The following is a 22290-nucleotide window of genomic DNA, read 5'->3' as shown; positions in this document are numbered from 1 at the left end:
TGTTGCACACCCCCCCGCCCCCAACAGGAAAACCATCATTGCTGCTTTCAGATTCTTGTTGAAATGATATTTGGATTCTTTCCTGCTTTTTCTTTTTTGAGACCAGATATTGAACTTGTGTAAAGTGGTTATCTGAAGATGCCCTGCGTGGTGTGACCTGCTCACTGCGTCCCCCTGAGCACCAGACCCCCCGCTGTCGGGAGCCAAGGGAAGCAGCGGGCCCTGTGGGCTGTAAATAGCTCTGCGTGCAAGGGGGTCTGCCGGGAACGGGGACACCGCCAGCACACATCAGCAGTGACAGCTGTGCGAAGCTGCAATCTTCTGAAAGATTTTAGATCAAAGTCTGGGTGAAAGGTGATTTGTGTCATCCACATTTTAGGAAATTGTTTCCGAATTCAATTTACGTTATTTATAGCACACATTATTCCTCAAAGGATTTGAAGGCTTATTTGAAATGGTACCTATAAGAACAGGGAAAAATCAAGTCAGGACCAGGACGGGAAGGAGAGCACAGATGTTCCCGCCATCGTGTCTGAATGGTCACGCCGTTGAGCTGCTGTGTTGGCCTCAGGATGCGACGTGTCCAGAGTTAGAAGGGCACGGGGTTACTGTAGGTTGTTCCTATTGTCCGTGGGAGACAGCTTAATCGTTCCTCAGGAGAACAAAAGTGTTTTCCTGCACTCTTGTTCTAAAACAGCACTCCTAGTCCATTTGATTAGTTGGACATTTTTAAAAGAGACTTCTGTAGGTCACTGCGCAGGAATTCAGAACTCAGACTCCAGCAGACGCCCTGGCTTCCAGCGTGTGCCTGCCTCCCGCGCGTGTGCGCCTCAGGCACGCTGTGTAACGTCTCTGAGCATTTGTCTCGTCATCTCTGAAACTGGGTGAGCGGGCCTTCCTCATCGAGTTAGTTGTGTATTAAATGGATGTATGAATTAATTCCATGAAAGATCATGCAGAATCACTTTGCAATGTTGTAGTATGTTGTTAAAATATGTCAGGATCTTCCTATTTTGATAGCATGGCTCCTGAATGACACTGGCTTCATAATTTGGGGCAAAGGATGTGACTCTTGTGACTCATTCCCTCACCTTGATAAAGTGGACACGACCATCTAATTCAAAAGATTCCTGTCGAGCGGAAACGAGAATTTACCCATAGTATTTTGTCCAGAGCTTGAAATTGTAAGTGTTTAACAGTTATAATATACTTCCAGGGTTGTGATTAGTTGATTGTTAATACTAATTATTATTGTAATATGGTTTTTAAAAGATTTTATTATTTTTAGAGAGGGGAAAGGAGGGCGAAAGAGAGGGAGAGAAACATCAATGTGTGGTTGCCTCTTGTGGGCCTCCCACTGGGGACCTGGCCTGCAACCCAGGCTTGTGCCCTGACTGGGAATTGAACTGGCGACCCTTTGGTTCACAGACCAGCGCTCAATCCACTGAGTCACACCAGCTAGGGCTGTAATATGTTATTAATTTATATGATGCATTTGGTCTCGAGTGATAGACTCCTAGTTACTTTGCAATTACTTTACAGGTAGGAAGAACAGAAAAGCATTTTGGTCACACGTGAAGTCCTGTTTAATGGCAGTTGTACATTTTATTTTTTTAAAGAATTCCTTGGTAATTTGAGGCTCATCTTTAATCTGTGCACAGAGACTGACAGTGTGTTTTTACACTAGAACTTGTAACTCACCAGGAGTGTCCCTGTCTCTCAGGTTTGATCCCTGCTTTGTTTTCTAGGCAGCGCAGTGGGAAGTGGGCTGATGTGGACGGGGAGGCAGCATTGTGTACCTTCTGCTTGGTGGCTGTCTGTTGCTTTGTAACACAGATTCCCTCTCCTTGACCTCAGCCAGTGGCCTTCACCTGCCACTGCAGGCTCCTCTGGGACATTTCTACCCAATGGAGAGCAGCCAGGAAGGGTCAGGACAGTGAGGAAGGAGCTCCAAAGGCAGGCCTGGGAGAGCACGTGGGCAGTGCTGGCTTCCTGCTCATGAGGTCCGGCGTGGCGGTGCCCCGGCCCCAGAGGCCCCAGCAAGCCTGGGGTGCGGGGGCTTCTCAGTGGTTCGTCTCCCAGCACCTTGACACTTTTCAGTGAGAGCGTATTCACTGTGTGCTGCACAGTGTTGAGCATTAGCTCACACAGCTGCCCACTCTTTGTGGACAGAGGGAGTTTACAGCTATTGGGAAGTTTGCTCTTCTTTCTAACAGAAGCCTCCCTCCCTCAGTGGTAGAAGGAAATGCCTAACAAAGCAAGGCTTAAAGAAATCATGAAATCTCTAATGACATTTTTATTTTTTTTAACATTTTATTTTTAGAGAGGGGGAAAGAAGGGAGAAAGGGAGAGAAACATTGATATGCAAGGGAAATACCGATCGGTTGCCTCTTGCACACCCCCCCCCCCCAACTCAACTGGGGGCCTGGTCTACAACCCAGACATGGTCCCTGATCAGGAGTTGAACTGGCAACATTTTGGTTTGCAGGACGACACCCAGCCCACTGAACCACACCTGTCAGGGCCCTGATTATATTTTAGTTCTTAGAGAAAATGGCTGAGCACTTTAGCATGTCTGGTACACTTTTTACTTTGGTTCTTGTCCTTTACAGTTCAGTGGGGTTTGTTCCGTGAGCCTTCGCCTAAGGCTCAAAGTCACTGCCTTTGTCACATTTAATGGTTTCAGTCTTGGTGGCACCTAGATGACATTTATGAGAACCCCACTGTTTACTACTACTTGGGCAGTTTCATTTTTTTGTTGTTGTTTTTTCACTCATTTTCGTAAGTGATGGGGAAAGCCAATATATTAATAAATAAATTGCACGGATAAAAACTGTGCGAGCAGAGCTGAGCCACTGTGCCCGCGTCCGTCCCTCGGCGTCTTGCCTGCGGGAATGGCCCTGCCGCAGTGCGCGCTGTTTCGGGGACATGCTTGGCTCGTCTTTGTCGGTGGTTTGGGTCATCAGTGTGTGATGTGTGAAAAGGTTGCCACCAGGAATCCAGGAGCAGCCTCTGTGGATACTGACCTGTCACCCTTCTCTCTCTGTCTCCAAACTGGGGACAGAGGAGGATGGGGTAGAGGGCCGGCAGGTCATCCCTGTGTGTCTGAGTGACCCGTCTGCGATGAAATGTCATCAACAGCCCTGTCGGTGGAATGCCTGTGTTCCTGGAACGTTGGCAGGTATATTTCAGCAAGTCAGGTCTTCACGCAGGGCACTTTAATAATGTCAAAGGTCCTGCAGACGATCCATTTCACAGAGTCACATCTCACTGATGTTCTCCATAGCTTCGTATTCTTGTGTGTCAGTCGGGTTTTCTTACAGCGAGGATCTGCCGTGACGAAGGTACTCGTGCTCTGAAGACAGAGGACAGTGTTGCTGAGGTAAAGTCAGAGTCAGCAGAGGCAGATGTTAGCGTTCGTGGACATTGAATTAGTGTAGTGCCACCTTGTTAAGGATTTCACAGGTAAAACAAACTGTGTCCAGTTTGAGTCCTAAAAAGTATCATGTGTTCATTTCAATGCTCTCCTTCGTCTTTGAGTTTCGTCGGCCAGCAGACAAGCCCAGGCAGACAACCCCGCTGCCGGGGCGCACTGTCGTCTGGCCTGGTCCCCTCTCCCGTTTTCTGACCAGGCCCTGCGCAGTGACCCTCATTAGAGTCTGGTGGTCAGCTCAGAGGTCAGTCTTTTAAGCAGAATAGTTTGAATTCCAGAGCACAGGCTTGCCTTGATTTTGTTTGTCTAAGCGTGCAGTTGACTAGGCTTCAGTCTCACTGGTTTCCGAATATGGTCTCCTTGAATCCTTGTGGCTGCTGACACTTGAGATGCAGCCTAGCCTCAGGGGTCCTGGGGGATGCAGCCCAAAATACCCAGTCTTGGTGGAAGAAGGAAAGCACGGTCCTGTTGTTCACTGGCACCCTTTGCAAATGAGGGCACTGTTAGAACGTGTGGGCAGAATGGGATCATCCCAGGCCTGAGAAATGTGAGACTCTCACAGCCTGTGCTTTCTCACCTCAGAAGGAAGTTCATCACTAATGCACAGTGAGTCAGGCCACAAGGGAAGAGGCCAAGGGCACCCATCCCAGTCGCCAGGCCTGGGTGGCACTCGCGTCCGATTGCCAGCTGCTCCATCCTCTGCTTCTCTGGCGCCTCCTTAAAGTGCCGAGCCCTATTTTTAGTGCAGGGCTGTCACTTCTGATGGGCTGCTGTTGCAGGAATTCAGTAGCAGCTGCAGCAGACACTGACTTACAGGGCCCATTTATAATGCCCATGAACTTTGTTGACCAAATAAAGGAGAGTGGAACGTTACGGTGCATCACCTGCTTCAGGCCTCATCAAATGGAAGCCAGAGTCCATTGCTTCCCTCAGTGTCTTGCATAAACATGTGCCCCTGTCTGTAGCATGTGGGTCTGTTGCTTGTCTACTCAGCTACAGCTGGAGGAGGAGAGGGCAGAGGCGGCCTTCCTGGAGGAAGGTCGCGAAGGAGCAACAGGTCCAGGTGGTGTGACCCACTGCCAGATCTTCCATCCCAGGGGCCGGTCACAGGGACCGCTCACAGGGGTCCTGTTCAGGTCCATCCAGATAATGTAGGTAAAAGTGCCCCAGTGCTTTAGACGTCATTTGCAGTAACACCATGGCAGGGATGGCCTGTGATTGGCGAGCCCAGGCCTCGGGACCGGGACCCGTTAGTGCCGACTCTCAGTGCAGACAGGATTGCTTTGCCTACAGGATTTCAAACATTTTGGATGTGAGAACCTCCCACCTCCACCCCTTGCACCAACGTGTAAAACATATAAAATCCAGTCTGTTACTGGCATTCGTTTATCATTTATTTACGAGTTGAGAGGTGAAATCGGTGACGGTGAGCCTGTCTGTACAGAGCGGAATGGCACCGCCGTCGGGATCCGCAGTGGCTCACGCTTCACATCTGCATCCCGTCCTGGTTGTACTGCCTGGAGAAAATCAGTTCTCACAGATGGCAGCTGCTGTCGAAGGGACTCTTCTTGTGGTTGTAAGAAATTCTTAAGAATAGGCAGATGAAAGCATTATTAAGATTGCCAATGACAAGCCACCCTTGTCACACATTCCACGCTTCCAGGGGCCGAGGGCCAGAGCTGACTTGACCTCCTGGAAGGAGAGGGTCTGCTTTTCGCCCATCTTGCTTGGGCTGACCTCTGTGTCCTTAGGTCCCCAGTACAGGGCCCCCTGGATGGAAACAGAGCTCAGGTGATCTGTCAGGCAGATGTGGGTGCCTCTCTGTGATGTGTGAAGAGGTGACGTCACCAGCTCGGTGCACTGTAACCCTCAGGAAGGGCTATAGAGACTTCTTTGTTCCTCGGAGGAACTGCTCTCTGTCACGGATCAGGCCCAGGCATCAGGTTTGCGTCCTTCTATGCATGCATGGCCCCTGGGGGCTCAGCCATGGCCACACTGATGGGAAGTTGGAGCAGGTGAGTCTTTCTGTTCTGATAGGGGCTGCACATGGAAAGCTGCGTCCTGAGTACTTGGCTGCTCACATTAGGACTCACGACTTGGGGGATGGGGGTGAGTCACCGATGTGAGGGTGTCGGGTGAGCCTGTGCTCCGTGACCTCTCACCATTCGTGCCACAGCCACCCTTGGCTGACCCCTCACCGCACCACGGCTGGCAGCCGGCAGCTCACTGCCCCTGGGGTCTCCCTGGGCCCTTTGCCCAACCACTCGGGGCCCTCTGTAACCTGATCTCTCTTTCTTGGCATCCCTAGTCTCAAGTCTTGGCTTGTTGCAGAGCTTCTAAGCTCCATAAAGGCAGGAATGATAGGGTGCGCTCTTTACTGCCTCAATAACTCTTCTTATTGAGTGAAATTTATGGCTTTTGGGTAAGGGGCCAGACTGGACAGTGATACCGATCTCTGTGTTTGTGCCACACTGTGGGTATTTCTTGCTGTAAAAAAATAAACCACAAGACAGACGCTTAGTGACTCTAGAATCTGCAGTTTGCCCTGAGCCCGGTAGAGATGGAGGCTCATCTCCGCACCCACGGCCTGGGCTGGTGCAGGCAGACCTGGCCGGGCGATGCACCTCCAGGAGGGCAGGTGCCTGCGGTGGGCGGTGTTTGCTGGCTGTCTGCGGAGTGCTCACTGGGCCTGTCGGCCACACACAGGCCTCGGCTCCTCTCTCCCCGCGGGTCTCACCACCAAACCACCCTGGCTTCCTTCCTCACAGCATGGTGTCTGAGTCCAAGAGTGAGTGTTCCGGGGAAGTGGAAGTTGCTCATCTCTTAGGCCCTGGGCCCAGACATCGGCCTGGTGACATTTCTGCTGTTCTCTTGGTGACAGAGCTCACCCAGGTTTGGGGGTGGGGGGGACACTGATAGGTGGAGCCCGTCCTCTCAATGGTAGGAGTGTTGAAGAATCTGGGGCCAGCACATCCTAACAGACTGCCCTCCCTACGACTTCAGCCCTGACTGCCGCTTCGGGACGAGGGAAGCTGGAGGTGTGCGAGCTGCTGCTGGAGCGCGGGGCCGCCGTGTCCCGGACCAACAGGAGAGGGGTCCCACCTCTGTTCTGCGCGGCGCGCCAAGGGCACTGGCAGGTACACAGTGGGCCCCTGAGTGCTTCAGAAACAGTGAGTGGGGACAGAGTCCACTCTCGCCCCTCTCCCCAGGGCCCACGTGGCTCCCCTGAGCCCCGTTTTCAGTGGCCTTGCTTCTGCGTGTGCCATATGAGTGCTGGGTGAAGGTGTGCATTGGGTGGGGTGGCGCAGTGAGCCAGGCCAGGTCAGATCCGCCCCCCCACGGCTTCCTGTTCCCTGGGGAGGGCAGTGGGGCGGGTGGCCCCCTTTACGACAGCAGAAGACTTGCTGTGACATTTCTGTTGTTGGTGTGATCGTGTGGCCCACTGGCCCACTGCACTTGAAAGAAGGGTGGTTCTGTGGTGCCCTCTGGAAAGGGCCCGTTTCTCCTGAGGTCTAGCGCTGTGGTTCACTTCTCCTGTGAACGGCATGTTGTCTTTCCCTCAAGGGAACCTGGGATCCTTGAGAGCAGCGGTCCGTCACTTCACTCCTTCATTTGTAGGCAGTGGCCGTGAACCTGCTCTGTGCCTGGCACCAGGTTACACACAGGCAACAAACACATAAATGGATCTTAGCATGTTCATGACAGGAAGAGTTTTTAGACCCAGGCTCACATCATGGCGCTGCATCTGTCCTGATTCCTGCCAGCTCTGTGGGTGGGAGCGATGAGTGCTTTTCTCCCTTTAGTTCCCGGAGTTTGGTGCACAGCCCATGTTCTCTGCACCCTACAGCTTCTACATGGTGCCCTGGTCAGTCCTCTCGCCCGGTCTGTCTCCCAAGGCAGGGGGCAGTTGGGGGACATTCGTTGGGAGTATGCCCCCTTCTCTGGTAGCGATAGGACGTCCTGCCAGAGAGAGTCCGGGCCGCCCCTGTGCACAGCCCTCCCCACTGGGCTGGTGGCTGTGAGGCGCCTCTCAGCTCTGCAGGTTCTCGCTTGCGCTCCCCAGCCTCATCACGGGCACTGCTCAGAGGTGTGGTCCTGGACTGAGGCTCTCCTCCGGGAAGCTCTGCTAAAAATCGCCCTCTGTGGACATGGAGCTGCCCACCAAGCCCTGGGTCTTGGGAGAGCGGACTACTTGGGGTGTGGCGGGTGAATACTTCCCTGCGCCCCACTTCCCCGGCTCTGTGCCCTTTCCTGCAGACAGGAATGTCGCTGCAGCGCCAGCGTGGGGACCCGTGAACGTTACCCGCCTCCCTTTAGTTCTGCTCAGGAATCCCATACGCCCTGCTCGGCTGCCTGCTCACTGCTTGGTGGTGGCGTCCAAATTCCTGTGTCTGCCTGGTTCACACCTGTTTTTAAAAGTGCACTTCTGGAAGAAGGTTGTGTATGTTTATGGGCCACCCGGTTATACACCTTAGTGGGGTTTTCAAAGGAAGAGAGAGTCTTTCTACTACTTTAAAAGGTAGGAAGTCCTGCCTGGGGGTAGCGAACACGATATAAAATGTAGCAGGAAGATTGTAATTTGCAGGGTTTGTTTCAGATCGTGAGATTGCTGTTGGAACGTGGCTGTGATGTGAACCTAAGTGACAAGCAGGGCCGGANGCCTGGTTCACACCTGTTTTTAAAAGTGCACTTCTGGAAGAAGGTTGTATATGTTTATGGGCCGCCCCGTTATACACCTTAGTGGGGTTTTCAAAGGAAGAGAGCGTCTTTCTACTACTTTAAAAGGTAGGAAGTCCTGCCTGGGGGTAGCGAACACGATATAAAATGTAGCAGGAAGATTGTAATTTGCAGGGTTTGTTTCAGATCGTGAGATTGCTGTTGGAACGTGGCTGTGATGTGAACCTAAGTGACAAGCAGGGCCGGACACCCCTCATGGTGGCTGCGTGCGAAGGGCACTTGAGCACCGTGGAGTTTCTCCTTTCAAAAGGTAATGAATGCCCTGTCTGCTCTGAATCGGGTTTCTTTTGGATGGACAAAGAGCTTTAGCAGACTCAGTGCTTTCTGATTCAGATTTTAAAAGGCATTTCATTACAGAGATTTTCTGACTGAAAAATCAGAAAAATCTCTCCACTCGTGTGGGGAGATTGGGTAACAAAGCCCACATACCCATTTCTCGGCATCAGCAGCAACGCCCTGGTTGCTGAGTCAGCTTCAAACTCCACAGCACCTGCTGGCCACGTGCTCGGGCCAGGTGTTTGCCCAGGGGAATGGTTTGCTGCATCTGGGCTTTGTCTGGCCGAGGTAACGTTCTCTGGTTGGGCTTCTCTTTCAGGTGCCGTCGTTTCTTCTCTGGACAAAGAGGGTTTGTCTGCATTAAGCTGGGCTTGTCTGAAAGGTCACAGGGCAGTGGTCCAGTTTCTGGTTGAGGAAGGAGCCGAGATAGACCAGATGGATAAGAACGGCCGTACTCCCCTGGACCTGGCTGCCTTCTACGGGGACGCAGAGATGGTAGGTGCCGCAGTGGTCTCGCCCCTCTGCCTGCCCCGTGCGCAGGGCCAGGGCCTGACCCAAGAAACCCAGGACCCAACCACCCTATCGTGTGTGTGAGGCTGTGTCTGAGTGTGGTCGGGGTGTGTGTGTTGCAGGGTATTTTTGTTTCTCTTTAATTCTGTGCCATGCAATCTATTCCAGAATTACAGTAGATTTTAATAGACTCTTAAAAGCTTAAAAACACATGATTACAAACTGCGTGTACAACAGACACATACGTGGACGTGTGTGCACACACACAAGCATGTGTATTTTAATTTTCTTACAATAATCCATGTAAGTGGAATTCCTTTATAGGTCATTTAGAAATCATATATATGCATGTGTGTATATGAGAAATTGCTAGTCACATAATCAGCTGGTTTGTCTTTAAAGCCATAGTCCAGCAACATCTGGGATGCTGCGGCACTGTCTCTGTCTCTCTGGCCGCTGCTGGAGTTGGCCGAGGGGTGAGGGTAAACCCTTACTGAACTCGGAACTGCAAAGCGTTTCTCAGGGTGGCGGGGCTGCGTCTTGGTCAGGAGCCACGTCTCTGGTGCCCAGTGGGCCCTGGGGGGCTATTCGGCCCCTCTGGAGTGGTCACTGTTAAATACTTCCTGTGCCTGATGTTGGGACCACCTGGAGAGACAGGTGTTACTTCGCTAGAAGCTGGGGACCGCGGACCAGGCCACCATCACCATCCTGCACATCTGGGCCTCGGGGCTTTAAAGAGGCAGCGATGCTGGGGTTAAACGGGTCTCCATCTCCCGAACATTGTAGACTGCACTTACATCGGGTTTCAGAAGCAGCTCTTTAACTGAGCCTCACAGATCTGCATGTTTATTTTTCAGCTTATACCACCTTACCAAATCCTGTAGCCTATTAGGAAAAAGTAAAGGAAGTTAGCATTCTAGTACCTGTGTTAAAATTGTGATAAATAACACAACGTAAAATGTGCCATCGGAGCCATTTTGCAGTGAGGAGTTCAACACTGAAGTCTAGACGTCCTCAGCTTGTAAAACGGAAACTCATCCATCAGGCAGCTCTGCCCCACCCCCCCTTCCCGCACCTCTGACACCCCGTTCTACCACCTGTGTCCTGAGTGTGTCTGCTCTCGGCACCTCCGTAACTGGGCTCACGCCGCATTGGTCCTTTTGTGTCTGGCTTATTTCATTTAGCGTGGTGTCCTCAAGTGTTTATCCAGGTAGTAGTGTGTGATGGGACTTCCTTCCTTGTAAAGGCAGAGTAAGTGGTCCATTGTATATAATTGCTACATTGTCTTTTCCTACCCATCCATCTGTGGGCGCTGGCGTCCCTCGCCTCCCGGCTGCTGTGAGTAGCGCCATCATGCACATAACATGGGTGTGCCAGTGTCACATCGAGACCCTGCCAGCTCTTTGCGATCTACCATGTTCTTTTGGATACAGACCCGGGAGTGGAACTGCTGGATCACCTGGTAGTTCTGTTTCCAGTTTTTGGAAGGTCCTCTGCACTGTGTCCAGAGTGGCGGCACCATTTTCCGTTCCCACCAGCAGAACACAAGGTCCCTGCATCTCCGCATCCTTACCTACACACTAGTGCTGTCTGATTGATTTTTCAGTAACAGCCACGCTAACCTGGTCAGGCGAAAGCTTGTGGTGGTTTTGATTTGTGTTTCCCTAATGGTTGGTGATGCTGAGCATCTTTTCACATGCTATTGGCCATGTGTACATTATGTTTGGCAAAAGATGTCTATTAGATCCTTTGCCCATTTTTACATTGGGCTATTTGGGATTTTGTCATAAACTTGTGGGTGTTTTTAATGCCTTCTGGGTGTCTTTTCCAGTAGTGTGACAGTGAACAGCAGGTGGACCGACAGGGTCGGCCCGCCAGATCCACGTGAGAGTCTGAGGTGGCCACAGTCCTCTTACTTAGCAATTGGAGCACTGTGAGTGGCCCGAGTGGTTTCCCTGGTGTTCTCTCTCTGACGGCTCTTTTATCAGGTCAAGTCAGTTGTTGGACCAGGGTCTCCATCTTCTCAGTCCCCGTAGTCAGGTCTCGTTCTCCGTCTTGAAGCGAGTTATAATCGGCCCCCTCGGATCCCAAGCTGCTCGTGTGCCCAGCTTGCTGGTCCCAGACTGTGTGGGCCTGAGTGTTTCTGCAGCACCTGTCGCCGTGGCCTCCTGCCCAGAGCCGCTCCTCACGCCTCTCTCCCCGCGGCAGGTGCTGTACCTGGTTGAGAAGGGCGCCGTGATTGAGCACGTGGACCACAGCGGGATGCGTCCCCTGGACAGAGCCATCGGTTGTCGGAACACATCTGTAGTGATTGCGCTGCTGAGGAAAGGAGCCAAGTTAGGTCGGTAAACATGCAGTTTGGTAGGGAGAGGGGGTCAGCTTCAGGGTGTAGAGCGTGTTAGGGACTGTGCATATTTGCCTGCTCCCGGGTGAAGAAGTCGGATGTTGGGAGATTTCTTTCTCCTATAATACTCATTTAATCGCAGTCACCGAAAATGTTGGAACAGCTCCTACTGCTGTTGCCAGTGTGGGTAGGGGGCAGAGGCCAGTGCTGAAGGACAGTCTAGGGCTTGGGGGTGTTCAGGATGCCCAGGAGCCACGCCAGGGCAGTTCCCACGGACTCCAGGGGTTGCAGGGCAAGGGGGAGGCTCACAGGTGCCCCGGCCACAGCCGAGTCTGAGAGCTGCTGCTGTGGAGTGAGCGCAGCCAGGTGGGTGGGTGATGGCACCCCAGCACCGGGAAAGCTTATGCGATTTACCAGAGACAAGAGGGGACTCGTTAAACACAACATCCAGGGTGGAGAGATCTGAGTGGGGAAAGCCTGTCTGTGGGGCTGGTTGAGACATGACACACCCTTCAGCACCTGTGGGGGAACAACAAGAGGGACATCATGGTTTTGGTTTGAGAGAGCAGAACTTTGGCCAACAGCAGTTCTGGGGAAGGGCTGTGATGAGGATAATTATAGTAGTAACTGATATTATTAAGCACTTCACAGCATCAGGAACTTTTCTAGGCAGTGGCACGATTCAACTTATCTAATACTCACCTACCCTGTAAGTAGGAGGTGATCACCGCATCCTGCCACAGAGGAGGAAACAGAGGCCCAGAGAAGGCACATGGCTTCCCTTAGGTCAGTCAGGGGCAGAGTCTGGTTTGGACCTGAGCAGTCGGATGCCCGAGTCTGTGCTGCCAAGCCTGGCGCACTGAACGTGTGTAGAAGAGGGATGGAGAAGGCTGTGGTCAAGAGGCCGGCTGGGGGAAGTTGGATGTAGATGGGGGCAGGGAGGGCGGAGGGCAGGAGTGGTGGGAGGAGGGCAGAAGAGCTAAAGCCGAGGCATTGCAGAGTCAATGGAGGGGTAGCCGGAGCCGTGGAGTGCAGGGTCAGACCCCTTCACCGCCAAGCACAGCAGGACACCAAGGAGCCTATTCTGAGGCCTCACTCCATTGACTAAATTTACCCCAGATGCCCATCTGTCCCCCTCTGAATGCTTAGTTCAGCCTCACACAGACTAAAAGGGAAGCCCGTTCCCCGGGGCCCTGCTCCCTTGCCCCGGTTGCGGTGCTGTCGGGCAGGACACCCAGCGGGGGTCCTCTGCAGCTGGGCCCCTGCTGCGTGTGATCCCAGCCGTGGCGTGGCCGCAGAAGTGTTGGGCACTGTTCCCCCACGGCCGCCGGATCCCTCTGACTGCATGTTTGTTTTGCAGGAAATGCTGCTTGGGCGATGGCTACTTCCAAACCTGATATTTTGATTATACTTTTACAGAAACTGATGGAGGAAGGAAACATGATGTACAAAGTAAGTGGTTTTGCCCCTCTCTGTGATGTGTTAATGGCCTGCGAGCAGCCTCTGAGTTCGGTGTGTAGTGGATGTAGCTGTGCCCCGCACAGACTCACGTGGTGCGGCTTTAATAGCAGTTCCGAGAGATGCCGACCTGGCCTCCCGCCCAGGCTTTAATATCCTGACAGCAGAGTCTTCGAGGTGGAAAGCACTTCTTGTTGTCTTTGAGAACCGTTACTTCTGAGCAAATCCCTGTGGCTGTAACTCTGGAAGCCTTGATGGGGAGGCCGCGTTGCTGCTGGTTTAACGGAGCAGGTTCGTCAATGCCGGGAGTCCCGAGACGCCTGGGAAGGAACGTTCCAGAGACATTTTCAGAGGAAAAGAATCATTAAGTCTCCCAAGCCTTGATTATCTTATTTTAGTATTGATAAGCTTTTAGAATTTGAAACTGTTTCTACAGATGTTTTTACTTAAGACAGTAAGTGATGCATAATAGTTACTCAGGAGACTGAATTAAATTTTTTCCATTTTCCCTTAGAAGTGGAAATAATAGATCTACACATGAATAAATTTGACTTTAAATAAAGTAAGTTTTCTAAAATAAGACATCAGTTTCAAGCAAAAGCAAACTTGGACTAGAAAAGACCCGATAGTAAACGCCCGGAGCTCTGCTCCGTGGTCTCTGCCGCTCCCGGGGGCCGCGCCCCAGCCCAGCCGCGTCTGTGCGGACCGCGGGCAGGCCACGTTGGGCCGCAGGCCATGTTTCGCCAACCCTAGGTTGAAACAGGTGCTCACACTGTTTACAAAGATCACTGTTCTTTTCTTTCTCTGATTAGACTGAATTAAAAGATTCTAAAAACAAAACCCTGGATTATGAGCATTTTAATCCTTTTTACCATGAGGCTCCTGCACTTGCTGTTTCCCCTTTTCTTTTTGAAATAATAAATAAATAGGCATATAACACGACCCAGCAGGGTTCCTGGCTTGGGATCAGTTTGAAATTGAGTTCAGAGAGTGTATTATGGTGGCTTTGAAGTGGTTTTAATGTGAGTTTCGGTAGCAATTAGGTTCAGAACACCGAGCCGTTTTCAACAGGCTTCATTCCTGCTGTGCTCAGAGGTGACTGAGCACATGACGAGGATTTCTTTAGCCTCGAGGAGGACGTGTGGTGCTGCTCTGGTTTTTAAAGCCCAGGCTTTTGGTCCTTTTAACAGAAAACATTATTCTGCAGCAAGCTGTAGGTTTACCCATGAGACTCGCCTTGGCTTAGGAACTGCATCGTTTTCATCTGATTTCTGTTATGCTTGGCATTAAAAGATCACTATGAGATATAAGTGAGATATAAAATGAGAGAACATTGATGAAAAGGTTTTCAAAACTGTATTTAAAAAGATAATCTGATGTGTTAAGGCTGATAGTTACCATCTGGCAGTTTACAAATGGGCAGGTTACTGCCCCCTGCAAGGCCGGCGTCTCGCTTACCCTGGGAGGCACACCCTGCGGTCAGTGAGGCGTGGGTCCACGCGGCTCAGGGTTCTGGTTCTGGTAATGGCTACAGCCCTTCCTCCTCAGGATCCTTCCACTGTGCTCTCTTGGCTTTGGCCGTGGTGGGAGAGTAACTCCAGGATCTTTGGGGTGTAGGAGCACATTCACCTTGGAGCATCTGGTGAAGGATAAATGTCTGGTTTTTGGATCCTAGAAAGGGAAGATGAAAGAGGCAGCCCAGCGGTACCAGTACGCCTTAAGGAAGTTTCCCCGAGAAGGATTCGGAGAGGACATGAGACCATTCAATGAACTGAGAGTTTCCCTCTATCTCAATCTGTCTCGCTGCCGGAGAAAAACAAATGTAAGCTGAGCACCCTTATTCCCCTCCTTCAGCAATGGGATATTTTCACAGAGGTGAAGGCCAGCCCTTCCCTAGCCCATATCTTGGGACCTCCTTTCAGATCCGCACGTACATGTGTGAACCTGGCACTTCTCTCGGGTGACCACAGTTCGATCGCCATGCCCACCCACCTCTCCAGATGCTGAGAGCGTGTACTTGGGTGGAGTGGCCTCCTCTGCTTCAGTGCAAACTGCTCCTGCACCCGTCCCTGGCTATATGTTGCCCGCATTGGCCTGAGTGGCCCACCGCCAGATTTAAAAGAAAAGGACGTGATCAGGCTCAACTTAAATATGTCATGGTCTGCATGCAGGGGTGTGCAGCTTGGGGCCCGAGGGCCAAATGCACCCACGATGGCTGTGTGTGCAGCCCAACACAAAATCACTGATCTGCTTAAAACATTGTGAGGTGTGTGTATGGGATTATGTGTTGTAATATATTTAATGTGTGGCCCAAGACAACTCTCCTTCCAGTGTGGCACAGAGACGCTAAAAGGTTGGACACCCCTGGTATGGCTTATTATGTTTGCTTAGCGGTGGTGCCAGTAATTGTTTAATTTGTAATAAATAGTGGCTAACTCAAGTTAATTCGTAACTAACAACTAGTAGATTCCTTTCAGTAATTCTAATTTTTTAACTTCATCCTCCCACCACCAAATCTGTGGACCTGCCTACTCCTGTGCCCACACCAGCTGCCCCATTCCCATCTGAGTGGGCGGGGCATCGTGCACCCTGGGAGGCTGACCCCGCCCCCCCCACCGAGTTGTGTGCTGGGTTCCCCCTGCACAGCCTCCTCGGCACTGCTTCTGCCACTGTCCTCCTCTCTCTCCTGAGTCACCTACTGTTGCTTGTCTCCTGGATTCTTCTCTTAAAAATGTTAATAATTTTTAAACATCTCCTAACTGTAAAACTGAACATAAAGCAAACTGACCTTGCCCCCTTCCTCTCTCTCCAGTTACATCCTAATTCTCTGCTAACCTTCAGAGCAAGACTCCTGTTAAAAAGTTGCCTGTAATTGTTTCATTGTTTCTTCTGACTCATGTGTTTAACTGTTGACACCAGGACTTCGGCATGGCAGAAGAATTTGCATCCAAGGCTCTTGAACTGAAACCAAAGTCCTACGAAGCCTTTTATGCCAGGGCAAGAGCGAAGAGAAACAGCAGGTACTGCCTGGGTGCGGTGAGATGCGTGACGAGAGATGCCGTGTGCTTCTGTGGTGCCGAAGCTGCTGGTTGCCTGTGGGGCTTCGGACTCGGGCAGTGCTCAGATGCCTCTCATCTCTTAATGCTAAATTGGTTGCTTCCAGGAGACAGTCGTGGCTGTTGTTAGCAGTGGGTCAACTTTGATTTTCTCCTGCCATCTGAATGACTGTCCCTCCCCTCCATCCCAGCTGACACTTTCTGTCACATACAGTTCCTACACTGGTCTATACTGTCAGTGGAAGTGCCAACCGGAGACATTAAGTGGAGGTGTGGGGGAGGTGGGCAGGGGGCATATCAGACTTTAGCATTAGAGGTGGGCATGTTGAGGGGGGCAGAGTGAAGATAGCTTTAAGAGAATTCTCATGCCTGCTGATTCGTGCCTGCTCTCAACCCCAGCCCTTAGACAGGCAGAAGGGCCCTAGAGCCCACTGACTGGGGCTAGAATTCAGCCACCCCACTTACTGAGCGTGTGTAAGCTAGTTAAATGCTCCCTGTCCACCAGAGTTAAGTGTTCAAACCTCACTCACCTACTTTGTCTTTGGTTTTTTAGCAAAGCTGTTTTATGAACAGTTACATTCGGAGCCGTGTGTTCACATGGCTTGTGATTATATCCTCTCTTTCCCTATACAGGCAGTTTGCGGCAGCTCTGGCTGACTTGCGAGAAGCTGTGAAGCTCTGCCCCACCAACCAGGAAATCAGGAGGCTGCTGGCCCGCGTGGAAGAGGAATGCAAGCAGCTGCAGAGGAGCCGGCAGCAAAAGCAGCAGTGCCCACCCGCGGGCCCAGCCAATGACTCGGATAACGAAGCAGAAGCCCCGACTGCTGGACTCAGTGACCACTTTCCTCTGGAGGAGGCCGAAGAAGAAGACACTTCTCCGCAGGAAGAATCCATTTCCCTGAGTCCCAGGTCCCAGACATCCTCATCTGTCCCTTCCCCATATATCCGGAACCTTCAGGAAGGGTTGCAGTCCAAAATAAGGCCAGCCTCGCCCCAGAACAGGCCGGCAGGTGCCAAGCCCCCGCGGGAGCCTGCAGTGCAGCCAGGGTTGCTGATGCAGCCCACCAAGCAGGCACAGATAGTGAAGACCAGCCAGCACCTCAGCTCTGGACAGGCTGGCATGAGAAACGGCAGCACAAAAATTCAGGTGTCTTCTCCGAATCCTCCCCCGAGTCCCATGCCAGGTAGAATGTCGGCAGCTCCTGCCGGCATCAGGAACCAGCCTTCAGAGGGAGCAGGTGTGTTCACCGTGGGGGGTTCGGGCCGGTTTGGAGACTGGCTGGGACCCAGCCATGGCGTCCAGCTGCAGCACGGTGAGGGCAGCAATGCGTACCCTTTACCAAGCAAGATAAAAACCGCAGAGCGGCTTCTGGCTCATGCCTCCGTGGCCGTGGATGTGGCCCCGCTAAACCAAGGTGGGCCAGTGGGCTGCAGTGACATGCGGCACCCAGCCTGCCTCACCAGCTCAGGCTCTTCTGATTCTCCGTCTAGCAGCGTAAAGATGTCAAGTTCCACCAGTAGTTTGACTTCGAGCAGTAGTTTTTCTGATGGCTTCAAGGGCCAGGGGCCAGATGCCCGAATGAAAGACAAGGCTGTCCACCAGGTGCAGAGCGGCACAGCCGAGCACAGGCCGCGCAACACTCCGTTCATGGGCATCATGGACAAGACCGCGAGGTTCCAGCAGCAGGGCAACCCTCCGGGCCGCACCTGGCACTGCCCGGGGCCAGAGGGGCTGCTGACAGGCACCTCCCCCGCAGCTGGCCTGCAGGCCTCGAACTCGGAGAAGCCCACTCTCAAACAAGCAGCAGGATATGGCAGCCAAGGCAAAGCCTGTTCTGCTGCGGCCCTGGGTGGGACTGTCCACAATGGGGCTCAGGTGAAGGAGCTCGAAGGAAGTAAGTGCCAAACTCCAGCCCACTGCCCGGATAACAGGGTAGCCAAGACTGTTTCTCACCTGTACCAGGAAGGCGTCTCTAAGCAGCAGCCTCACATCAGTAACGAGGGCCACAGGAGTCACCTTCCTTCGGCAAAACCAAAGCGCTCGTTCATAGAGTCGAATGTGTAGGTGGAGAGAGACCTGCTCGTGGAATTTGAAAGTGTGTTAGCTCTTGGTGGTAATTAAATGTTTTTCATGAGAAAAATTACTTTTTGGCCATATTCTTTTAACTTGAAGGTAGATCAGATACCATTGCTTTATTTAAAATGTGGAGCCCTGGCTGGCGTAGCTCAGTGGATTGAGTGCGGGCCTGCGAACCACACAATCGTGGTTCGATTCCCAGTCAGGGCACATGCCTGGGTTGCAGGCCAGTTCCCAGCATGGGACACATGGGAGGCAACCATGCATTATTTCTCTCCTTCTCTCCTTCCCTTCCCCTCTAAAGATAAATAAATAAAATAAAAAATAAATAAAATGTGGGATAAAATTTCTTTGGTAAATATCAGAAGTCACCTAAGAAGGCTAACCAGAATTGAAAAGTACAAGTAGTTATGTCTATTAAGTTAAAAATTTAAGAAAGCCAAGAAGACATTAACTAATGCTTGTCTCTTATGAAATTATTTGGTTTTTATCACTTTTCTCCTAGCCTTTGCTTTGTGGTAAAATCATAATATTTCTTAGAGACTAGGATCAGCTCATGACTAAATAGCCAGATGAGAATAGTCTGGAAAAGATGGAATTTCAAGTTGGAGTTCCATTGAGTCAAATCCCAATTTGCATATATAGATTAAATTAAGATCTAAGTGATTTCTAGCTGAATATGTGACTATAAATGTTACACTGCTGACTTTTTAAAGCAAAATACAAGAATATCCAAGTATTGTTCCCTTCATAGCAATTCCTCGAAGAGGATTAAGCACTTATTTCCATGTTATGTTTCTCATTAAAGATTTTTATAGCACGTTTTGGGAACTACATTCCTTCCCTCTCACGATGTGTCTCCGTGTTTGGAGGCAGCTTAGGCCGTCTGGAATCACGACTGGCGATCAGGCTGGCTTTGGGCTCCACTACCGAGAATACAGTGTTCGTGGGGACACGTGCATTAGCTCTCAGAGGTTCGCAAGTTGCTTTTCCCAGTGATAGCAGTCCGGGAACAAGCCTTCCGCGGTCCTTTAAGGACGGAGTTTAATGTGGATACTTAAGGTCTGGTTCGTGGGTCATTTTGTTTTATTACACAATCACTACTTTATAGTCACATGTTGTACATATTACATAGCCAAGTTGTATTCAGACTTGTAAATATAACTATTTCAAGTACTTAATCTTTTAAAAAAAAGTCATATATTTGCATGTTCTTTGTAAACTTCATCCATACTGGTTATTGCACTGAACAGTATATTATGGCATGATAACAGTGTACCAGTCACGGCACTTTATTTCATTTATATGAACACCTTTGAGGTGCTACTTAAGTCCAAACTGATGTATTATTCATTTGTAAAGATAAGGTACAGGAATGAACCTTGGCTTAAAGGTATTTTTATATGAACATGGTGTGCTATTGAAGGATATTAAAAATGCTAGTTTGAGAGAGGAGGGAATGTATTTGTTTTATATGTTGGGGTGTGAAATTTATTTTCTAGAATTGGGGAGAAGGAGTTCTATATTTACAGAATGTTTTAAAAATGAATCGTCGTAATGAAGGTCCTGTGAGCATCACTATAGTTTTGTACGAATAGAACCTTCTGGTGTTATTCTTCAGCGTTTGTTCTCGATGTGTTTTGTACAGCTTTGTCATTTTTTAATCGGCTTTTCTTGAGTTCTGCTATAACTACTATGGCTTATTTATTGTGTATTGTTTTCTTTAATATTTGTGAGTCTTACTCTTTTGTTATGTAGTTTTGTTTTTGCACAACTACTGTACTTTTCCACATGGAATAAAGACTATTAATAGAATGTGTTTTGCATTAAATGACACCACGGTAAGTGGAGAAGATTCTGACGATAGCTACCTGCTTTGCTTAATCCTGGGTGGTCTTGTTACTCTAAAGAAAGGAGTGAAAAGCCTATTTTTATATTAATACCATCAAATGCACATTTAATTTCCTTTAGTAATAAGTTTAAAACAAGCATGACAGCTTCTAGAAATGTCAAAATATTCAAGGGTCAAAATTAGTCTTTTTGCCTGAAATAGGGAAGAAAGCACAAAGAAAATCATGCTATAATTGTATCTGTTCCAGAAATTGTGGTGTATCTTTTTACTGGCAATAAGGTATCTTTAGGACTCTTAACTTTCAAACATTTTGGCAACACAGTGATCACTGTTAATAGGAAAGTGTGTTCTCAGCACATTTGCATCAATTTTTGGTTAGAAGTGTGCATCTGTCAGTGTGCCCACATATTCTGGTGTCAGTCGTGGGAATGAGGGAGCACTGAGCTGCGCTGCACTGCAGTGAGATGCCGGCTGGAATCTGAGCCTTCGTGTTCCCTCTGCTGCCGCAGGTTGCTGTCTGGTGGCCGCTCTTACTAGCGAGGCTAAGTGCAGAGTTTTAAGTCCTTTAAAGGTATACATTTAAACTAGAGGTTAAAAATAAACTGGGTGGGAAGGAAAAAGTGTTATCTGCTGATAGGTAATTCTCGTTGTTGGATGACTTTTCCTGGGAAGCTGCTCCTGTAACGACCAGCAGAATTTGTTACATAACAACATTATGATTTTGAAACAGTCTCAGTAAAGGTATCTGCTGAAATCTTGCCACAGAGAAGTCAAATCTCCTTGGGAAGCGACGGGCAGCAGCGGGCAGGTGAGTGCTGCTCCCGCACAGTCCCGGGGGCGGGCGGACAGTGCAGGAGGGCATCGTGTGCTTTCTGTGGGTGGTTCTGGGTTTGCAGTGTTGAGGTCTGTCTGTGCTTGTGTGTTTATGTGGGTACACTAAGTTGTTTGGCTTTGGCTTATTTGTAAGTACTTCACTTTGGTAAATTACTGGCGTCTTAGTTGTCAGCCAGTTTGTTCAACAAGAAACTATACTGGGGAAATGTAGAAAAGAAAATCACCTCTAACATTTAAAAATAACCAGCCTTTTATAGAAATTATTTTGTATTCCCTTAAATGACTTTGATGATGTTTAGTAACATCTACATAAAAACCAGATAGCCTCCTTTGGAAATTAAGTCAGTTATTTTACCAAAACAAAAGATATTTGGTCCAGTGTTGGATTGTAACAATTAAAAAAAATTGTTAGAATTATGTTAGCATTCTTTCTGTAAATAGGCAAACACCTTCTAGAAGATGTCCCCAACCTGTTTTTTGTCCTCAAAAGAATGTGAGAAGCATGTGCAGTATGAAGAAACTCTTCTACAATCATAAGTTGTGAATTCTAGCTGTGATACAAAATAAAACTCAGCAATACATTATGGAGATGACAAACTGCACAAAACAGCAATTGCAAAGAAAAGGCATTTGGAGATTTCTGTGGTAGCTAGACTTTGCATCCAGTGGACATACAGCTTATTAACTATAAGTTCATAAAATTTAGGAAAAGGCTAAGTATATAAGGTAATTACATTGCATTTCTGTTTTATTTCAAAATTTTCAGATTTCTGAACAACTCCAGCAGGGGGCTGGGGGTAAATGCCCAGCTCTAGGTCCCTGCCTGCCATTGCAGTTGAGTTCTAAGAGCTTTCCCACTAATTGCTTCCATTCTGGTAAACAGGTATGTGAAGGCAATACAACCACCACTTCCTGAACTCCGAAGTTTTCTTCTACATGAATACTTATCAGGGCACTGTATTAAATGCCAGTGTATTGTACCAAAATACGTGGTCATGACCTCCCGTCAAGATGGAGGTATAGGTAGACAAACTTCACCTCCGCATGTAACCACAAAAGAATTACAACTAAATCTCAACGCCCAGAACTGTGAGAAAATCAAACTGTATGGAAGTCCGACAACCAAGGATTTAAAGAAGCCACATTCATCCAGACAGGTAGGAGGGGCTGAGACACAGTGGGGTGGGGGCAAAGAGGTGTTGGTGGTAGAACGGGCATGTGTGGTCCCACGTTCATGTGTGGTGGATAAAAACTGGAAGGAGTACTTTTGGAGCAGAGGGATCCCAGGCCAGACCACACAGCCCAGGGTTCGAGTGCCTGGAAGCTAAATCCCCATAACTTCTGACTATAAAAACCAGTGGGGGGTGGGGATGGCAGAATAATTTGCCAGATTTTCAGTAAACTCTGCTGAAAAGGGCCTGTGCAGGTGTAGAACGTCCACAATCTTGCCCACTCTGGGATTCAGTGCCAGGGCAAGGGCTGGAAGGGAATCAGTCGCATAGGGAGAGTGGCTGGAAATGTGTCAGGCAAACCTTCAGAAGCCAGGTGGGAGCATTGACCTCTGCTTCGCCCTGCACAAGCCGCAAAGCAACGAAATTGGATGCCCTACCCTGGTGATTACCTAAGGTTCTGCCCCTCAGAATTAACTGGTGCCTTTTACAGGGAGTCAAAGCAGCTCTATCTAATACACAGAAACAAACACGGGGGGCTGCC

The 22290-nt window shown here is 49.8% G+C and overlaps 1 protein-coding gene across 1 annotated transcript in view; it reads left to right on the top strand.

Moving 5' to 3' along the window:
* TANC1 (tetratricopeptide repeat, ankyrin repeat and coiled-coil containing 1) overlaps window positions 1-18066 on the top strand; it is a 221335-nt gene extending 203269 nt beyond the window's left edge. The window contains exons 20-27 of the mRNA XM_037044651.1: window positions 6437-6570; window positions 8297-8420; window positions 8766-8941; window positions 11165-11297; window positions 12661-12752; window positions 14434-14580; window positions 15678-15778; window positions 16448-18066. Of these exons, the coding sequence (XP_036900546.1) occupies window positions 6437-6570; window positions 8297-8420; window positions 8766-8941; window positions 11165-11297; window positions 12661-12752; window positions 14434-14580; window positions 15678-15778; window positions 16448-17879 (2339 nt within the window). The 3' untranslated portion in view covers window positions 17880-18066. The remainder of the gene's footprint in view (window positions 1-6436; window positions 6571-8296; window positions 8421-8765; window positions 8942-11164; window positions 11298-12660; window positions 12753-14433; window positions 14581-15677; window positions 15779-16447) is intronic.
* Window positions 18067-22290: the final 4224 nt, after the last annotated feature.

This window comes from Sturnira hondurensis, unplaced genomic scaffold (assembly GCF_014824575.4).
Source record: "Sturnira hondurensis isolate 20B ecotype Veracruz unplaced genomic scaffold, ASM1482457v3 Scaffold0004136, whole genome shotgun sequence".
NCBI lineage: Eukaryota > Metazoa > Chordata > Mammalia > Chiroptera > Phyllostomidae > Sturnira > Sturnira hondurensis.
The sequence above is the reverse complement of the archived record's forward strand: the minus strand, read 5'-3'. Positions and strand labels throughout refer to the sequence as shown.